General features: G+C 39.6%; 1 protein-coding gene and 1 non-coding gene across 2 annotated transcripts; one reads left to right on the forward strand and one right to left on the reverse strand.

Annotated features, from left to right (window-relative positions):
* Positions 1 to 1,876: 1,876 nt before the first annotated feature.
* LOC113759987 lies at positions 1,877 to 19,191 on the reverse strand. Its single transcript, XM_027302567.1, has 3 exons — positions 18,334 to 19,191; positions 17,781 to 18,219; positions 1,877 to 2,103 (listed from the first exon to the last, which is right to left on the reverse strand). The coding sequence occupies exons 1-3, from the start codon at positions 19,189 to 19,191 to the stop codon at positions 1,877 to 1,879; spliced, it is 1,524 nt and encodes a 507-aa protein (XP_027158368.1).
* An 88-nt stretch (positions 19,192 to 19,279) lies between these two features.
* Positions 19,280 to 19,386, forward strand: LOC113764326. Its single transcript, XR_003467597.1, has one exon. It is a non-coding gene; the product is annotated as a small nucleolar RNA R71 (small nucleolar RNA).
* Positions 19,387 to 19,638: the final 252 nt, after the last annotated feature.

The following is a 19,638-nucleotide window of genomic DNA, read 5'->3' on the forward strand; positions in this document are numbered from 1 at the left end:
ACTCCTCCTTTGATTATTTCTATATATTTTTCTAATAAAGAAAAGAAAAAAAAAGAAAAAGAAAGTAAATAAAAATTGTTCTACTCCAATGATTCTTGTACCAAGTAACCGGGGGTTGGCATCTACAAATGTCAACTTTCGCATAAAAAGGTATTTGAATTAAGAGTATGCATAGCAACTTGAATAAGTGAAATGTTGAGTAACCGAGGATCTTCACCTAAAAGTATTGATTTTCGCGTCAAAAGGCATTCTCACTATTTAAGTAAAATTAGTGCGAATAAATCCCTCTTAGTTGTAAAATTTTGAGCAAAAGATGATTATAGGAGGAGGAAAGTTATAAATTGACTGTGTGATTTGCTTATTTGTGAAATTAGGTTGGGGCAGGAAATTAAGTTTAACTTGTTAAAATTAGGGTATAATTATCTTTCATTTACTTGATATTATGAGTATTTAGTGTAATTTGAACAATTGTATAATGATTGTTTTCCAAGCCATGGGGAATTAAATTTGACAAAAGTGCATATATTGTTTCACCTCTTGAATCATTGTAGTTGATTATGTATGGATTGCTTGAGGACAAGCAATGATTTAAGTGTAGGGGAGTTTGATAAGTGTCTAATTTACGTTTTAATTGTATGACATTTTATATTATTTTTAGTCACTTTGGTTATATTACTGGAAGAAAATGAATCATTTTGGCTATAATTGGTAAAAAATGCTTTTAAGTAATTAAATGAGGTTTTTATCACTTTTTACTTGGATTTTGTGCATTTTGACAGTTTTGACACATTTTCGTATTTTGCCTATAACTTGAGCTACAATGATCGGATTGAGATGATTCTTAAACCAATTTGAAGATAAGAGATAGATCTACAACTTTGGTGAAGACAGCTAAATCCAGTTTGAAGGTTTTCCAGGTCAAAAAGCCGAATTACAGTAGCTAATTTCTATTGGTCGAAGCTGAAACATGGTAGTGAGCAGTCAAGGGTATTTCAGTCATTTTTCAGCCTACACAGATCCAAATGAGGTGATTCTTGATGCATTGGAAAACTAACTCAAAGGGATACAAGTTTATGTTTTGATCAAGGGCTAAATTAGCTTTTATCATCAAGAAAAGTTCAGTTGAAGTTGACGCAAAATCGGAGCAGAGCTGAAAATTGAACAAAAGTGCACCAAAATGTCACTGTAGCAATCCGGCCGGAACTTGGCCGGATTTCTGGCCGGATTGTGGTCAGAGAAGGCTGCCCTTTACGCGAAAAACTTATTTTCACCTCCAACAAGTCACATGCAATGCCATACATGTGAGAACTACTTTGCAGCTGTAAAAGGATGGTGTAGGCCTCATTTTCTTGACTTCTTTCATCTTTATATAGCCAAAACTTGCAAGATTGAAGAGAATAGAGAGAGATACGGGAGAAAGCTTGAAGTGCAGAAATGTAGCTCTTACATTTTCTGAGTGTTAGGTTAGTTTAGCATAGAGTAAGTGTAGTTCATCCATTCTTGTATATTGGCTAGATTAGGATGAAGATGTAGATGAAGAAGGAGGAGTTGAAGCTCAAGTGACATGGGTTATTTCTTCTCCAACTCTTTATCTTTTGTATCAGATTCTTAAGTATAGTTAATATGCAAGTTCTGGATTTTGTGTTCAATATGTGTCTTTAAAGTTTATGCTTGGGTTTGGTTGAATTTTCTATGATTGTTAGTGTTTATTGTTTGGTTATTTGATTGCTATTATTTGAGCAAGTTATTTAGCACTTTGGCCCTTTAAATCATGATTAATCTGGTACCATTAATTGTGATTATCTAAGGGGGTGCTTCTGCAATGAAAATTGAGATTTAACACTAGTTCAAGAAGTGCTAAACATAGGGAGTATACTCACGATAGTGTAGAATTTACAATCACCGGCAATGTCTCTTTTTCTCCAAGAAATGTATATTTGAGGTGTTTAGGCAATGACTTAAGCTCAAGCTGTGGAGCTTGCTCACACGATGGTGGAGGTAATCCTTTGCTCTGTCCTAACTCCTCATACGCGTTTCTCCTATTGCATGGAACCTGTGCCTGCAAAAATTCAGTCATTTCTTCAACTTGTTCCTCTTGTAAGCCTATACCATTAAGACAAAATTCAAGAGAATCATCATCAAGATTAACTTGGCTCATCTCTAATGCCAATTTATCACATATATCAACAGAATAAACATGGTCGGTAAAAGAGGGATATTTCTCCACTTTACTCAAATCAAACTCCACTTCCTCTTCACCAATTTGGAACTTGAACTTACCACATTTAACATGTGAGGACCCGTAAAATTCTTGATATTTTTCTTAAAAATGCCCTTTTATTTGGAAATTATTCATTTATGATGGCCCTACTACACAATCATCCCACAATAAGAGTAAATGAATATAGAAGTAAGGGTTTTCGTTGTCCGTTTTCAAGTTAGAGCGAATTAGGATTTTCACGTTTTTCCGTAGTGTGACTATTCGGTACGGAGTGAGGATCAAATTTGGTAGGTAAGAGTGACTTTTGGATGAGGAAATATTATATGATTTGAGGTGATAATAATAAGTTAGTGATTAGAAGGTAAAAACCCTAGTATACGTGAATTAAGAAAAAACGGCTCGAACCGACGGGTATCGATCACTACAGGTTGAACCCACCACTTGACCACCACTTCCTTACCACTACCTACCATTGATATTTTTGCAAAATATCCCCCCCCATCCTCAGCCATATAACCGAAATATGTGGCCAAAATACAAGGAAAAGAAAGAAAAAAATTAGTTGGTTTTGGTGGTGACAAGTGTCAACCACCTATGGTTCCTTGACCAACCTTTTGTCTTGCCTTCTTATCTCTCATTTCAGCTCATTTCCCTCATATTCTGCTTGTCTTGGCCGTGAGAGAGAGAGAGAAAAACAAGGGGGGATAAACTCCATCTCATCTAGAGTTTGATTCATTTGAGTGAGAAAACAAGAAATCTAAACCGATTAATCACTAGTTTGGAAGCTTGGGAAGCTTAAGGAACCAAAAATTTCAAGGAGAGGTGGAGGATCATTCTTGCAAGCTCTTGTCTTGAGGTATAATGGCTGATCAACCTTTCTTTCTCTATTAATCATGATTAAGTTGGGTATTAATGTTAGTATTGTGCTTGTGATGCTTGTTCCATGTGATTTTCATGACTAGATGGATGACTTTTGAGTTAGGATTTCTTGTGGGTTAGGTGTTGTATGATGTATATATGTGGTAAATAATCTTGTAAAGGAAATAGTAGTGGTAGTTTCAAGGTAAAAATGAGAAGTATAGCTTGAATATAGCAAAATTCCAGATTTCTGGAAATCTTAGCTTCAGTTCTGTCCGGTTCTATTTCATCATGTTAGAGGCCGAACTAGGCTTAGCACAAAACATAAAAGTTGTAGAGAATGACATTTTATGGTTTCCTACAAAATTTCATCTCAATCAGAGCAACGTAGCCTGTGAAAAGATGAAAATACCCTGACTGCCCTAGGAGTAAAATCAGCAGACAGTTTTGACAGTACAATAAGTTGGTTGCAGTTTTTCACCTGGATACGTACTGAACTAGCTTTTAGTCAAAACATGAAAGTCTTAGTACTTTATCTTAGATTTTCAACGCCTCCAAGAACGGCTTAAACGGACTTTGGTAACTTGAGATACGGCCATTTGAAGGTAGTGTGGTTAACTGGTCTATTAGTTGGAATTTGGTTCTGTGAATTGGGAATTTGACTAGGTTACACTGGAATTTGGACTAAGTGATCTTCATGAAAATTGTAGGCCCTTGTCTTAGCTTCGAAACGGTATAAGTTGAACCTCAATCTGATAAGCGTAGCCTCGGTTGTGTCCGTTACGCAAAACCCCGTCAAATCTGTCTTTTGTTAAACTTCATTTCCGCACATGTTGTTATCTTGATTTTGTACTCGTATTACCTTGAGCCTATTGAACGGCTATTGTGATGAATTTATATTGTGTATGACTTTGGGATTGGCTGAGGAAAATAATGAAGCCGTAAATGGCTGAAAAATTAGGTAAATACAAAGGGCATGCTGCCCAAATTTACGCTCGAGGACTTGAGAAATATACTTGCGACTTGGGTAAAGTTGGTAAATGAATATCACTTGAACTATCTAGGATATTTGCATCTTCTTGTATCGAGGTATATCAGTGAGGATTTGGCCGAACTTGTACCCTTGAGAAATACAATCATGACTACTAGGAATACGTTTTCCTTGTACTTTCGACTCAAATGGCATTTCCAAGTATAAATGTTACAAAGTTATATAGTTTGAAAAGCGAGCGAGTGTTTCACGAATATTCTCCAAACGAATGTCAACTACTTGATTCTTATTGAACGAAACGTCTAAGTTTCGAACCTTAGTCATTTTTCAAAGTTCTTAAACAAGAGTTTTATCGCAGATTTGGACTCCAAACCCGGAGTACAACCCAGACACGATCACTAGAGGCACTACTTTTGGTGAGTGCTTCCAAATACCTGATTGAACTGGACACTTGTTTCCAATACTTGATCAATATGATTAAATGATATATGATTGGTTTGATCGGGCAAGAGTGTACTTTATCGCACTTGCCCTTATTTGATATACATACTTGTTTATTGTTGAAATTGATTTGAGATACTTGTTCACGATGTGCGCACTTCCTGGAATTCCAGAAACCCTGCGGCAAGTTATTCGAGTCGAGTCGGCAAGGGCTTGGTCGATTGGGTAACGAACCCTAGGTCTCTTGTTTGTCGAGTGGAGTGATATCTCCTCGACTAATCGGTATACTCGAGTATTACCACCCGTGTTTATTGAGGATTTTGGGCCCAGTAGGGGGTTTGAATGGTGGACGGAGAGTAGTGTAAGTGGTGTTCTACTGGATTGGTTACTTACTTGAAAGTTGACGGAGCGTCAACTATTACGTGATCAAGCTCCTGGTGATGCATTGGGAATTTGGCTCCTGAGAGCCATTCGTATCCTTATACTTTGAGATGATTGTTACTTGTAGTGTTATTGTTTCTTTTAAAACTTTACACTCGCTTATTTTGAGATTGCTACTTGAAGTGTTTTTGCTCACAAAATGAGATTGCTACTTGAAGTGTTATTGCTCACTTTTATTAACTCTTCATGCTCGTTACTTTGCTATATCGAAAACTTGTACTTATAAATAATGGTCAATTTGCTATTTGGAACCTCACTGGGCTTGTAGCTCATTCCACGCCATTTGTTTTCCTTACAGGGGTACGAGCGAGGCGTGAGATGTATAAAGACTAGTGTAGCCTAGTTGGTTTTGACTTTTGACTTGTACTCGCGCTATCACTCGACTAGAATGATTTGTACTTGGATTGTATACACTTTGAACCAGTTTGGGTATATAGAGACTTTGTATTTTGAATGTGCATCGATGTACATTATAAATTTGAATTGCGATGTTATTTATGATCTATGGATGCATGCACGTGATACGAGTGAGTGAGTCCTGGCGAGAGCTGGGCAGGCTGTAACGGCCCCACCTCCCCCTAAGGCGAACCAGAGGGTTCGGCGGGCCGCCTGCCCAGCTCTCGCCGGGACTCAGTCGTTCACTAAAACCCTCAATTGAATTACAAGAATAAACCTCAAATATAAATCAAATATTCCCACATTTACATATCAAAAGCGAAGCGTCCACGCTTCCACTGCGCCACTCTGATCCAATCAATTCTAAACGTTCAATACAATCCCAATATAAATGATTACACAAAAGGAAATCCAAATTCAATCCATACATGAGTCTTCCTTCGCCTTGAGCCCTGTGGAGGGGAATAAAACATTTTGGGGTGAGCTAGAAGCTCAGCGAGTAACCAATAAAATCAGTTATCAAATCAGTTTCACAATCATTCATTTCAATAATGTCATGCTTCAATAATCAATGCACTTTCATTGCTCTCGTGAGCCAGTGAAATCATGGTACTTAGACGTCCAACGCTCCAAACAATCATTTAACATTGAACATTGACATTGAACATTGAACATTGAGAATGAGCCCATTGGTGCTCTACAGGAACATTAAACGGTGGAGGAGACGTCGGAGTCTAGGACACGAATTCCAAGTACTCATTTGAGCCAAAACATGTCAAGAACTTATATGCCGGCACACAGGATATGCAATCAAAGAAACGATGCAAGAAACAGTTCAGAGTAACGTTGGAAAGAGTTTAAGGTCACTCACCTCCACGGCTCATAATCCTTGTCCAATATAGCCAATTTCAACATTCAAGTCCAAGCCTTTTAACTTAAACTCAAAGTCACCAACGCTATTCAAAATTGGACAGCATTTCCCCATAATTCCTTTATTTTTCCAACCTACAAACAAATCCAATCACATAGCAATTAACCACAATTGCTCATACAATTCACAAACCATAAAACATATCCAATTAGGGCCTCAATACCCCTTAATTGAGCCAATTAGAAGCTCATAAGCCAACCTTGGAAAAATTCCCAAATTGAAACCCTAAAACCAGAAATTATACCACAAGCGTAAATTTTCCGTAAACAATCACAATTAACGCACAATCACTTCATTTAACACCCTTTCAATCCATCAATTCAAGCCAACTCATCATAATCATTTAAAATCAGAAAAATACCCAATAAATCAGAAATTCACTATAAATTCCTTAAACCCATGAAATACTCCACAATATAACACATTTAATCACCACAAACCACTAATTCACCAATTGGAAAACAAAAGGGAACTTGTTTATTCAACTTACCTCACAACTCAAGAAAGCTATCCACTTAGAGCCTCCCATCCAAAAGCAAGCCATCAAAAGCTTTAAACCACCCTAGAGAGCACTTGTGTGAAATATTTGCCAAAACCACCGATTAAAACTCAAGATTCAAAGAAGGAAATCAAAGGAAAGAAATGGAGTTTTTCTTTTCTCTCAAAGCTCACGGAAGAACCAGGGAAGAAATGAGATATTTTGGGTGCAAAAGTGGAATAAAAAGGGAGGAAACAGCCGGTCAAAGCTCATGACCGACTCTGCCACGTCAGAATCCGGCCGGAATCTGGCCGGATTCAAGGCAGTGGCCAATTCAATTTTTTTTTTCAAAACTGCAAGGCAATCCGGCCAGCTATCCGGCCAGAAACTGGCCGGATTTCCGGCCGGATTTGGCCCCTGTCGTTTTTCAAAACTTTTCTTTTCTTTTCCAAGTTGAAAAGCTGTGCCACTCCGCTCGAACAATAACGATATATATAAAATTAAAACCCTCCTTCATACGGGGCGTCACACAGGCGGTCCGTCGAACCCTTTGGTACGCCTTAGGGGGAAGTGGGGGTCGTCACAGGTGGTATCAGAGCTCCTATTGAGCTCGTGCCGGGAGAAGGTTCTCGGACTGTGGGGATTGACTTGTTAAGTGTGGAACAATTGTCTATTGTTGGGGACCTTAGATATGTATGTTGGGTAGGAATCTCTAATATGGGTGATTTGCTATTGAGCCTGGCCAGTTTGAGTGGTGAATTATCATATTTTCGGATTCTTGTCCCCGAGTACCAAAGAGTGATACATTTACGATAAGTTGAGATCTTGAGTAATATTAGGATAAGTTTGGATGGCGAAAGCAAAGGCACGGGGATTGCGAATAGTCTGGACTTGAAATATATTGAAGATATTCGTGGGATTTGGGATCCTTATTATTCACGTGCTTCAAGTTTTGATTAAGTGTAGTGCCTGAGCAATACCTAGGGTTAATGTCCTATAGGTTATGTGACTTGTTTTGATTGAATGTGTTGCATTACCCCTGTTTTATGATTTGGAAAGGTTTATTTGAGCCTCATTTTATTCTGTTATACTTATCTTCTATCATTGATTAGTTGGCTATATTGCTATAGTTGATTAGCTGCGAAACATGGAGGGTAGAAGAAGTCAAGCCAGGGGAACTAACCGAGGACGCGGTCCTAGTCGTGGCCGTGGGGGTAGACAAGCACAGGAACCGGTGCAAGAACCGAGAGAGGAGAGAGAGGCAATGATTGAGCCACAACCTGGACCCCAGGCTGTAGAGGGAGATCAAGTGGCAACTGCAATCCAACAGATGACTAATATTCTGGCCCGTTTAGTGGAACAACAGGGTCAAGCCCCTGTAAATCAACCTAGAGATCCCGATATGGGGCAGGATAGGGCCTTAGAGAGATTCCAGAAGTTCTCTCCACCTAAGTTCCTGGGAGGACCAGACCCGGAAGGAGCCGAGAAATGGCTAAAGGCCATGATCAACATCTTTGCCGCTTTAAACTATACAGAGGATAGGCAAGTACAACTCGCTGTTTTCCAGTTCGAAGGTCCAGTCAGGGCTTGGTGGAATGTGGTTCAAGCTAGGTGGGAGAGAGAGGGGACCGCATGGACGTGGGTGAATTTCGTGCGAGAGTTTAACGAAAAATACCTCCCACCTATAGTTCGGGAGAAAAGAGAGGACGATTTTATTAAGCTCCGGCATGGAACTTTGAGAATAGCTGAGTATGAAACCCAATTTAGGAAGTTGTCTAAATTTGCTCCTGAAATGATAGCTACGGAGCAAAGAAGAGTCCGGAGGTTTGTGCAAGGGCTCAATGTGGGGATACAAGAGGCCTTGGCGGCAGCCCAGATTAATACGTTTACGGAGGTTTTGGAGAAGGCCCAAAGAATAGAAATTTCTAGGGCACAAGTGAGAGCTTTTCATGCAAAAGGAGAGGTGCGCCTGGTGGAAGTCAAAGGCAAAGACAAGATGATTTAGATATGCCACCCTCTAAGATGGGTCGAGGAGATGGTGGTGAGAAAATTTCAGGAACATCTAAGGAAATTACTCCAAGAGGAGCCTCGCGTGGCAGGAAGCAAGCAAGAGGTGCCTTACAAGGAGGTCAAACTCGAGTATCTTGTGGGTACTGTGGGAAGCCAATCATACGGAGAATGATTGTTGGCGAAAAGCAGGAAAATGTTTATGGTGTGGTGGTACCGAGCACCAGCTTGCAACTTGTCCCCGTCGATCACACCTAAACCCTGAACAAACAAATGTATGAGGGACTAAGCCAAGAGTGCCAGCTAGAGTGTATGCCTTGGACCAACAAGCATTACCTGAACCATCAGAGATAATAGAAGGTACGATTCGTGATTTCTATTATTAAGCTAAATTTTGGCTACAGTGAGACCTGTGAGCTAGAAATGGATATACAAGAAAATACCCTACATTATTTAGGAGTGCATGGATGAATTTCGAGAACGAAATTCTTTTAAGGGGGAGAGAGTGTGAGGACCCGTAAAATTCTTTATATTTTTCTTAAAAATGCCTTTTTATTTGTAAATTATTCATTTATGATGGCCCTACTACCCAATCATCCCACAATAAGTGTAAATGAATATAGAAGTAAGGGTTTTCGTTGTCCGTTTTCAAGTTAGAGCGAATTAGGATTTTAACGTTTTTTCGTAGTGTGACTATTCGGTACGGAGTGAGGATCAAATTTGGTAGGTAAGAGTGACTTTTGGATGAGGAAATATTATATGATTTGAGGTGATAATAATAAGTTATTGATTAGAAGGTAAAAACCCCAGTATACGTGAATTACTAAAAAACGGCTCGAACCGACGGGTATCGATCACTACAGGTTGAACCCACCACTTGACCACCACTTCCCTACCACCACCTACCCTTGATATTTTTACAAAATATCCCCCCCATCCTTAGCCATATAACCGAAATATGTGGCCAAAATGCAAGGAAAAGAAAGAAAAAAATTAGTTGGTTTTGGTGGTGACAAGTGTCAACCACCTATGGTTCCTTGACCAACCTTTTGTCTTGCCTTCTTATCTCTCATTTCAGCTCATTTCCCTCATTTTCTGCTTGTCTTGGCCGAGAGAGAGAGAGAGAGAGAAAAACAAGGGGGGAGAAACTCCATTTCATCTTGAGTTTGATTCATTTGAGTGAGAAAACAAGAAATCTAAACCGATTAATCACTAGTTTGGAAGCTTGGGAAGCTTAAGGAACCAAAAATTTCAAGGAGAGGTGGAGGATCATTCTTGCAAGCTCTTGTCTTGAGGTATAATGGCTGATCAACCTTTCTTTCTCTATTAATCATGATTAAGTTGGGTATTAATGTTAGTATTGTGCTTGTGATGCTTGTTCCATGTGATTTTCATGACTAGATGGATGACTTTTGAGTTAGGATTTCTTGTGGGTTAGGTGTTGTATGATGTATATATGTGGTAAATAATCTTGTAAAGGAAATAGTAGTGGTAGTTTCAAGGTAAAAATGAGAAGTATAGCTTGAATATAGCAAAATTCCAGATTTCTGGAAATCTTAGCTTCAGTTCTGTCCGGTTCTATTTCATCATGTTAGAGGCCGAACTAGGCTTAGCACAAAACATAAAAGTTGTAGAGAATGACATTTTATGGTTTCCTACAAAATTTCATCTCAATCAGAGCAACGTAGCCTGTGAAAAGATGAAAATACCCTGACTGCCCTAGGAGTAAAATCAGCAGACAGTTTTGACAGTACAATAAGTTGGTTGCAGTTTTTCACCTGGATACGTACTGAACTAGCTTTTAGTCAAAACATGAAAGTCTTAGTACTTTATCTTAGATTTTCAACGCCTCCAAGAACGGCTTAAACGGACTTTGGTAACTTGAGATACGGCCATTTGAAGGTAGTGTGGTTAACTGGTCTATTAGTTGGAATTTGGTTCTGTGAATTGGGAATTTGACTAGGTTACACTGGAATTTGGACTAAGTGATCTTCATGAAAATTGTAGGCCCTTGTCTTAGCTTCGAAACGGTATAAGTTGAACCTCAATCTGATAAGCGTAGCCTCGGTTGTGTCCGTTACGCAAAACCCCGTCAAATCTGTCTTTTGTTAAACTTCATTTCCGCACATGTTGTTATCTTGATTTTGTACTCGTATTACCTTGAGCCTATTGAACGGCTATTGTGATGAATTTATATTGTGTATGACTTTGGGATTGGCTGAGGAAAATAATGAAGCCGTAAATGGCTGAAAAATTAGGTAAATACAAAGGGCATGCTGCCCAAATTTACGCTCGAGGACTTGAGAAATATACTTGCGACTTGGGTAAAGTTGGTAAATGAATATCACTTGAACTATCTAGGATATTTGCATCTTCTTGTATCGAGGTATATCAGTGAGGATTTGGCCGAACTTGTACCCTTGAGAAATACAATCATGACTACTAGGAATACGTTTTCCTTGTACTTTCGACTCAAATGGCATTTCCAAGTATAAATGTTACAAAGTTATATAGTTTGAAAAGCGAGCGAGTGTTTCACGAATATTCTCCAAACGAATGTCAACTACTTGATTCTTATTGAACGAAACGTCTAAGTTTCGAACCTTAGTCATTTTTCAAAGTTCTTAAACAAGAGTTTTATCGCAAATTTGGACTCCAAACCCGGAGTACAACCCAGACACGATCACTAGAGGCACTACTTTTGGTGAGTGCTTCCAAATACCTGATTGAACTGGACACTTGTTTCCAATACTTGATCAATATGATTAAATGATATATGATTGGTTTGATCGGGCAAGAGTGTACTTTATCGCACTTGCCCTTATTTGATATACATACTTGTTTATTGTTAAAATTGATTTGAGATACTTGTTTACGATGTGCGCACTTCCTGGAATTCCAGAAACCCTACGGCAAGTTATTCGAGTCGAGTCGGCAAGGGCTTGGTCGATAGGGTAACAAACCCTGGGTCTCTTGTTTGTCGAGTGGAGTGATATCTCCTCGACTAATCGGTATACTCGAGTATTACCACCCGTGTTTATTGAGAATTTTGGGCTCAGTAGGGGGTTTGAATGGTGGACGGAGAGTAGTGTAAGTGGTGTTCTGTTTGATTGGTTACTTACTTCAAAGTTGATGGAGCGTCAACTATTACGTGATCAAGCTCCTGGTGATGCATTGGGAATTTGGCTCCTGAGAGCCATTCGTATCCTTATACTTTGAGATGATTGTTACTTGTAGTGTTATTGTTTCTTTTAAAACTTTACACTCGCTCATTTTGAGATTGCTACTTGAAGTGTTATTGCTCACAAAATGAGATTGCTACTTGAAGTGTTATTGCTCACTTTTATGAACTCTTCATGCTCGTTACTTTGCTATATCGAAAACTTGTACTTATAAATAATGGTCAATTTGCTATTTGGAACCTCACTGGGCTTTTAGCTCATTCCACGCAATTTGTTTTCCTTACAGGGGTACGAGCGAGGCGTGAGATGTATAAAGACGCGCGTAGCCTAGTTGGTTTTGACTTTTGACTTGTACTCGCGCTATCACTCGACTAGAATGATTTGTACTTGGATTGTATACACTTTGAACCAGTTTGGGTATATAGAGACTTTGTATTTTGAATGTGCATCGATGTACATTATAAATTTGATTTACGATGTTATTTATGATCTATGGATGCATGCACGTGATACGAGTGAGTGAGTCCTGGCGAGAGCTGGGCAGGCGGTCCGTCGAACCCTTTGGTACGCCTTAGGGGGAAGTGGGGGTCGTCACAGGTGGTATCAGAGCTCCTATTGAGCTCGTGCCGGGAGAAGGTTCTCGGACTGTGGGGATTGACTTGTTAAGTGTGGAACAATTGTCTATTGTTGGGGACCTTAGATATGTATGTTGGGTAGGAATCTCTAATATGGGTGATTTGCTCTTGAGCCTGGCCAGTTTGAGTGGTGAATTATCATATTTTCGGATTCTTGTCCCCGAGTACCAAAGAGTGATACATTTACGATAAGTTGAGATCTTGAGTAATATTAGGATAAGTTTGGATGGCGAAAGCAAAGGCACGGGGATTGCGAATAGTCTGGACTTGAAATATATTGAAGATATTCGTGGGATTTGGGATCCTTATTATTCACGTGCTTCAAGTTTTGATTAAGTGTAGTGCCTGAGCAATACCTAGGGTTAATGTCCTATAGGTTATGTGACTTGTTTTGATTGAATGTGTTGCATTACCCCTGTTTTATGATTTGGAAAGGTTTATTTGAACCTCATTTTATTCTGTTATACTTATCTTCTATCATTGATTAGTTGGCTATATTGCTATAGATGATTAGCCGCGAAACATGGAGGGTAGAAGAAGTCAAGCCAGGGGAACTAACCGAGGACGCGGTCCTAGTCGTGGCCGTGGGGGTAGACAAGCACAGGAACCGGTGCAAGAACCGAGAGAGGAGAGAGAGGCAACGATTGAGCCACAACCTGGACCCTAGGCTGTAGGGGGAGATCAAGTGGCAACTGCAATCCAACATATGACTAATATTCTGGCCCGTTTAGTGGAACAACAGGGTCAAGCCCCTGTAAATCAACCTAGAGATCCCGATATGGGGCAGGATAGGGCCTTAGAGAGATTCCAGAAGTTCTCTCCACCTAAGTTCCTGGGAGGACCAGACCTGGAAGGAGCCGAGAAATGGCTAGAGGCCATGATCAACATCTTTGCCGCTTTAAACTATACAGAGGATAGGCAAGTACAACTCGCTGTTTTCCAGTTCGAAGGTCCTGTCAGGCTTGGTGGAATGTGGTTCAAGCTAGGTGGGAGAGAGAGGGGACCGCATGGACGTGGGTGAATTTCGTGCGAGAGTTTAACGAAAAATACCTCCCACCTATAGTCCGGGAGAAAAGAGAGGACGATTTTATTAAGCTCCGGCAGAGAACTTTGAGAATAGCTGAGTATGAAACCCAATTTAGGAAGTTGTCTAAATTTGCTCCTGAGATGATAACTACGGAGCAAAGAAGAGTCCGGAGGTTTGTGCAAGGGCTCAATGTGGAGATACAAGAGGCTCAATGTGGAGATACAAGAGGCCTTGGCGGCAGCCCAGATTAATACGTTTACGGAGGTTTTGGAGAAGGCCCAAAGAATAGAAATTTCTAGGGCACAAGTGAGAGCTTTTCATGCAAAAGGAGAGGTGCGCCTGGTGGAAGTCAAAGGCAAAGACAAGATGATTTAGATATGCCACCCTCTAAGATGGGTCGAGGAGATGGTGCTGAGAAAATTTCAGGAACATCTAAGGAAATTACTCCAAGAGGAGCCTCGCGTGGCAGGGAGCAAGCAAGAGGTGCCTCACAAGGAGGTCAAACTCGAGTATCTTGTGGGTACTGTGAGAAGCCAATCATACGGAGAATGATTGTTGGCGAAAAGCAGGTAAATGTTTATGGTGTGGTGGTACCGAGCACCAGCTTGCAACTTGTCCCCGTCGATCACACCTAAACCCTGAACAAACGAATGTAGGAGGGACTAAGCCAAGAGTGCCAGCTAGAGTGTACGCCTTGGACCAACAGGCATTACCTGAACCATCGGAGATAATAGAAGGTACGATTCGTGATTTCTATTATTAAGCTAAATTTTGGCTACAGTGAGACGTGTGAGCTAGAAATGGATATACAAGAAAATACCCTACGTTATTTAGGAGTGCATGGATGAATTTCGAGAACGAAATTCTTTTAAGGGTGAGATAGTGTTAGGACCCGTAAAATTCTTTATAATTTTCTTAAAAATGCCTTTTTATTTGTAAATTATTCATTTATGATGGCCCTACTACCCAATCATCCCACAATAAGTGTAAATGAATATAGAAGTAAGGGTTTTCGTTGTCCGTTTTCAAGTTAGAGCGAATTAGGATTTTAACGTTTTTTCTCAGTGTGACTATTCGGTACGGAGTGAGGATCAAATTTGGTAGGTAAGAGTGACTTTTGGATGAGGAAATATTATATGATTTGAGGTGATAATAATAAGTTAGTGATTAGAAGGTAAAAACCCTAGTATACGTGAATTACTAAAAAACGGCTCGAACCGACGGGTATCGATCACTACAGGTTGAACCCACCACTTGACCACCACTTCCTTACCACCACCTACCCTTGATATTTTTACAAAATATCCCCCCCATCCTTAGCCATATAACCGAAATATGTGGCCAAAATGCAAGGAAAAGAAAGAAAAAAATTAGTTGGTTTTGGTGGTGACAAGTGTCAACCACCTATGGTTCCTTGACCAACCTTTTGTCTTGCCTTCTTATCTCTCATTTCAGCTCATTTCCCTCATTTTCTGCTTGTCTTGGCCGAGAGAGAGAGAGAGAGAGAAAAACAAGGGGGGAGAAACTCCATTTCATCTTGAGTTTGATTCATTTGAGTGAGAAAACAAGAAATCTAAACCGATTAATCACTAGTTTGGAAGCTTGGGAAGCTTAAGGAACCAAAAATTTCAAGGAGAGGTGGAGGATCATTCTTGCAAGCTCTTGTCTTGAGGTATAATGGCTGATCAACCTTTCTTTCTCTATTAATCATGATTAAGTTGGGTATTAATGTTAGTATTGTGCTTGTGATGCTTGTTCCATGTGATTTTCATGACTAGATGGATGACTTTTGAGTTAGGATTTCTTGTGGGTTAGGTGTTGTATGATGTATATATGTGGTAAATAATCTTGTAAAGGAAATAGTAGTGGTAGTTTCAAGGTAAAAATGAGAAGTATAGCTTGAATATAGCAAAATTCCAGATTTCTGGAAATCTTAGCTTCAGTTCTGTCCGGTTCTATTTCATCATGTTAGAGGCCGAACTAGGCTTAGCACAAAACATAAAAGTTGTAGAGAATGACATTTTATGGTTTCCTACAAAATTTCATCTCAATCAGAGCAACGTAGCCTGTGAAAAGATGAAAATACCCTGACTGCCCTAGGAGTAAAATCAGCAGACAGTTTTGACAGTACAATAAGTTGGTTGCAGTTTTTCACCTGGATACGTACTGAACTAGCTTTTAGTCAAAACATGAAAGTCTTAGTACTTTATCTTAGATTTTCAACGCCTCCAAGAACGGCTTAAACGGACTTTGGTAACTTGAGATACGGCCATTTGAAGGTAGTGTGGTTAACTGGTCTATTAGTTGGAATTTGGTTCTGTGAATTGGGAATTTGACTAGGTTACACTGGAATTTGGACTAAGTGATCTTCATGAAAATTGTAGGCCCTTGTCTTAGCTTCGAAACGGTATAAGTTGAACCTCAATCTGATAAGCGTAGCCTCGGTTGTGTCCGTTACGCAAAACCCCGTCAAATCTGTCTTTTGTTAAACTTCATTTCCGCACATGTTGTTATCTTGATTTTGTACTCGTATTACCTTGAGCCTATTGAACGGCTATTGTGATGAATTTATATTGTGTATGACTTTGGGATTGGCTGAGGAAAATAATGAAGCCGTAAATGGCTGAAAAATTAGGTAAATACAAAGGGCATGCTGCCCAAATTTACGCTCGAGGACTTGAGAAATATACTTGCGACTTGGGTAAAGTTGGTAAATGAATATCACTTGAACTATCTAGGATATTTGCATCTTCTTGTATCGAGGTATATCAGTGAGGATTTGGCCGAACTTGTACCCTTGAGAAATACAATCATGACTACTAGGAATACGTTTTCCTTGTACTTTCGACTCAAATGGCATTTCCAAGTATAAATGTTACAAAGTTATATAGTTTGAAAAGCGAGCGAGTGTTTCACGAATATTCTCCAAACGAATGTCAACTACTTGATTCTTATTGAACGAAACGTCTAAGTTTCGAACCTTAGTCATTTTTCAAAGTTCTTAAACGAGAGTTTTATCGCAGATTTGGACTCCAAACCCGGAGTACAACCCAGACACGATCACTAGAGGCACTACTTTTGGTGAGTGCTTCCAAATACCTGATTGAACTGGACACTTGTTTCCAATACTTGATCAATATGATTAAATGATATATGATTGGTTTGATCGGGCCAGAGTGTACTTTATCGCACTTGCCCTTATTTGATATACATACTTGTTTATTGTTGAAATTGATTTGAGATACTTGTTTACGATGTGCGCACTTCCTGGAATTCCAGAAATCCTGCGGCAAGTTACTCGAGTCAATCCGGCAAGGGCTTGGTCGATTGGATAACGAACCCTGGGTCTCTTGTTTGTCGAGTGGAGTGATATCTCCTCGACTAATCGGTATACTCGAGTATTACCACCCGTGTTTATTGAGGATTTTGGACCCAGTAGGGGGTTTGAATGGTGGACGGAGAGTAGTGTAAGTGGTGTTCTATTGGATTGGTTACTTACTTGAAAGTTGACGGAGTGTCAACTGTTACGTGATCAAGCTCCTGGTGATGCATTGGGAATTTGGCTCCTGAGAGCCATTCGTATCCTTATACTTTGAGATGATTGTTACTTGTAGTGTTATTGTTTCTTTTAAAACTTTACACTCGCTCATTTTAAGATTGCTACTTGAAGTGTTATTGCTCACAAAATGAGATTGCTGCTTGAAGTGTTATTGCTCACTTTTATGAACTCTTCATGCTCGTTACTTTGCTATATCGAAAACTTGTACTTATAAATAATGGTCAATTTGCTATTTGGAACCTCACTGGGCTTTTAGCTCATTCCACGCCATTTTTTTTCCTTACAGGGGTACGAGCGAGGCGTGAGATGTATAAAGACTAGCGTAGCCTAGTTGGTTTTGACTTTTGACTTGTACTCGCGCTATCACTCGACTAGAATGATTTGTACTTGGATTGTATATACTTTGAACCAGTTTGGGTATATAGAGACTTTGTATTTTGAATGTGCATCGATGTACATTATAAGTTTGAATTGTGATGTTATTTATGATCTATGGATGTATGCACGTGATACAAGTGAGTGAGTCCTGGTGAAAGCTGGGCAGGCGGTCCGCCGAACCCTTTGGTACGCCTTAAGGGGAGGTGGGGTCGTCACATAACATCTATTATTGTACCTGCGGTGGCCAGAAATGGTCTATCAAGTATAATTAGTACATTGACATCCTCCTCCATATCTAAAACAACAAAATCAACAGGAATAATAAATTTTTGCACTTTAATGAGCACATTCTCCAATATGCCCATTGGATGTCTAATAGACCTGTCAGCCAATTGTAAGTCAATGTTAGTACGCTTTAACTCTTTCAACCCCAATTGCCTAGTCACAGTTAATAGGATCAATGAAACACTCGCACCAAGGTCACATTGTGCTTTAGAGAATTCTACATTACTAATAGTGCATGGAACTGTGAAACTCCCTGGATCTTTCAACTTTGGTGGCAATTTGTTTTGTATAATGGCACTACATTCTTCCGTTAATGCAATTGTCTCACTATCTACTAACTTCCTTTTCTTAGTCATTATCTCCTTGAGAAACTTTGTGTATGAAAGAATCTGCAAAATAGCATCAACAAAAGGAATGTTAATATGTAATTGTTTGAAAATGTTGACAAACTTCTCAAATTCTTTGTCATTTCTCGAAGGTTTCAATCTTTGTGGAAATGGCACCGGTGGAGGAATTGGTATTGTATCTCCAATTTGTGGTTCATTTTCTTCCATCTTTTCTTTCCCTTTGATTTTCTTGCCATCTTCTCCTAATTCACTCAACTGCTTATTTTCTCTTCTTTCAAATTCTCTTTCACTTTCAATTACAAGTTTCTCCGCCACTTCCTTACCTTTACGGAGGGTTATGGCCTTCACTTGTTCCCTTGGATTCACCTCAATCTTGATAGGTAAGTCCCCTTGGTTGCGATTGTTGACCGCATTAGCTATTTGCCCCAATTGGACTTCAACATTTCGATACATATTGGTGAGTTGATCCATCCTACCTTCAATTCTTTCAAACCGTTGAGTAGTGGCACTGGCTAACTTTTCAATTTTATCATTTGATACATCTGCCAGCTTTTCAATTGCCAATTCCCAAGCTGGTTTGGACTCCGGAAGTGGTTGCTTCGGTTGAAAATCCGGTGGATTAACTGGTCTTTGTTGGTTCCCTTGATCCTTCCATCCAAAATTCGAGTGATTACGCCATCTTGGATTGTAGGTATTAGAGTATGGATTGTTTTGGGGTAGACGGTTGTAACTGTTGAGATATTGAACTTGTTCGCTGCTAGAACACATAGAATTATCATGATCTCCACCCCAAGTAGTACAACATGCAATAACTACTCCTTGATTAGAGATAGAACCAACATGCCTATTAATCATCTTAACCACATTATCCATTTTTGCACTTAACATATTCAAGGTATCTACTTCAAGCATACCTGCGGTTCTTCTCGTATTACCTCGTTCGTTGGCCCATTGGTAATTGTTAGCAGCCATTTCTTCAATTAATTGTTGAGCTTCCTCGGCTGTCTTTCCCATCAATGCTCCTCCCGCTGCCGCATCTACATGCGTCTTTGTTGGATAGGTGAGACCATTGTAAAATGTTCAGACCACTAGCCAATCTAGTAAATCATGATGAGGACATCTTCGTTCTAATTCCCGATAATGCTCCCAAGCTTCGTACAATGTCTCTCCTTCCTGTTGAGAGAAACTAGTTATATCCATTCTTAGTCTAGCAGTTTTTTCAGGTGGAAAGAATTTATTGAGAAAAGCCTTAGCTAATTCAGCCCAAGTAGTAAAAGTGTTCGGAGGATGAGATTGTAGCCAAATCTTGGCCTTGTCCTTTAGTGAAAATGGAAACAATCGAAGTTTAATTGCATCATCACTAACACCATTAAACTTAATTGTATCACAGATTTCAAGAAATGTTGACAAGTGAGAATTTGGATCTTCGGTAGCATTACCTCCATATTGAGATTGTTGTAC

Source organism: Coffea eugenioides, chromosome 2 (assembly GCF_003713205.1).
Source record: "Coffea eugenioides isolate CCC68of chromosome 2, Ceug_1.0, whole genome shotgun sequence".
Taxonomy (NCBI): Eukaryota; Viridiplantae; Streptophyta; class Magnoliopsida; order Gentianales; family Rubiaceae; genus Coffea; species Coffea eugenioides.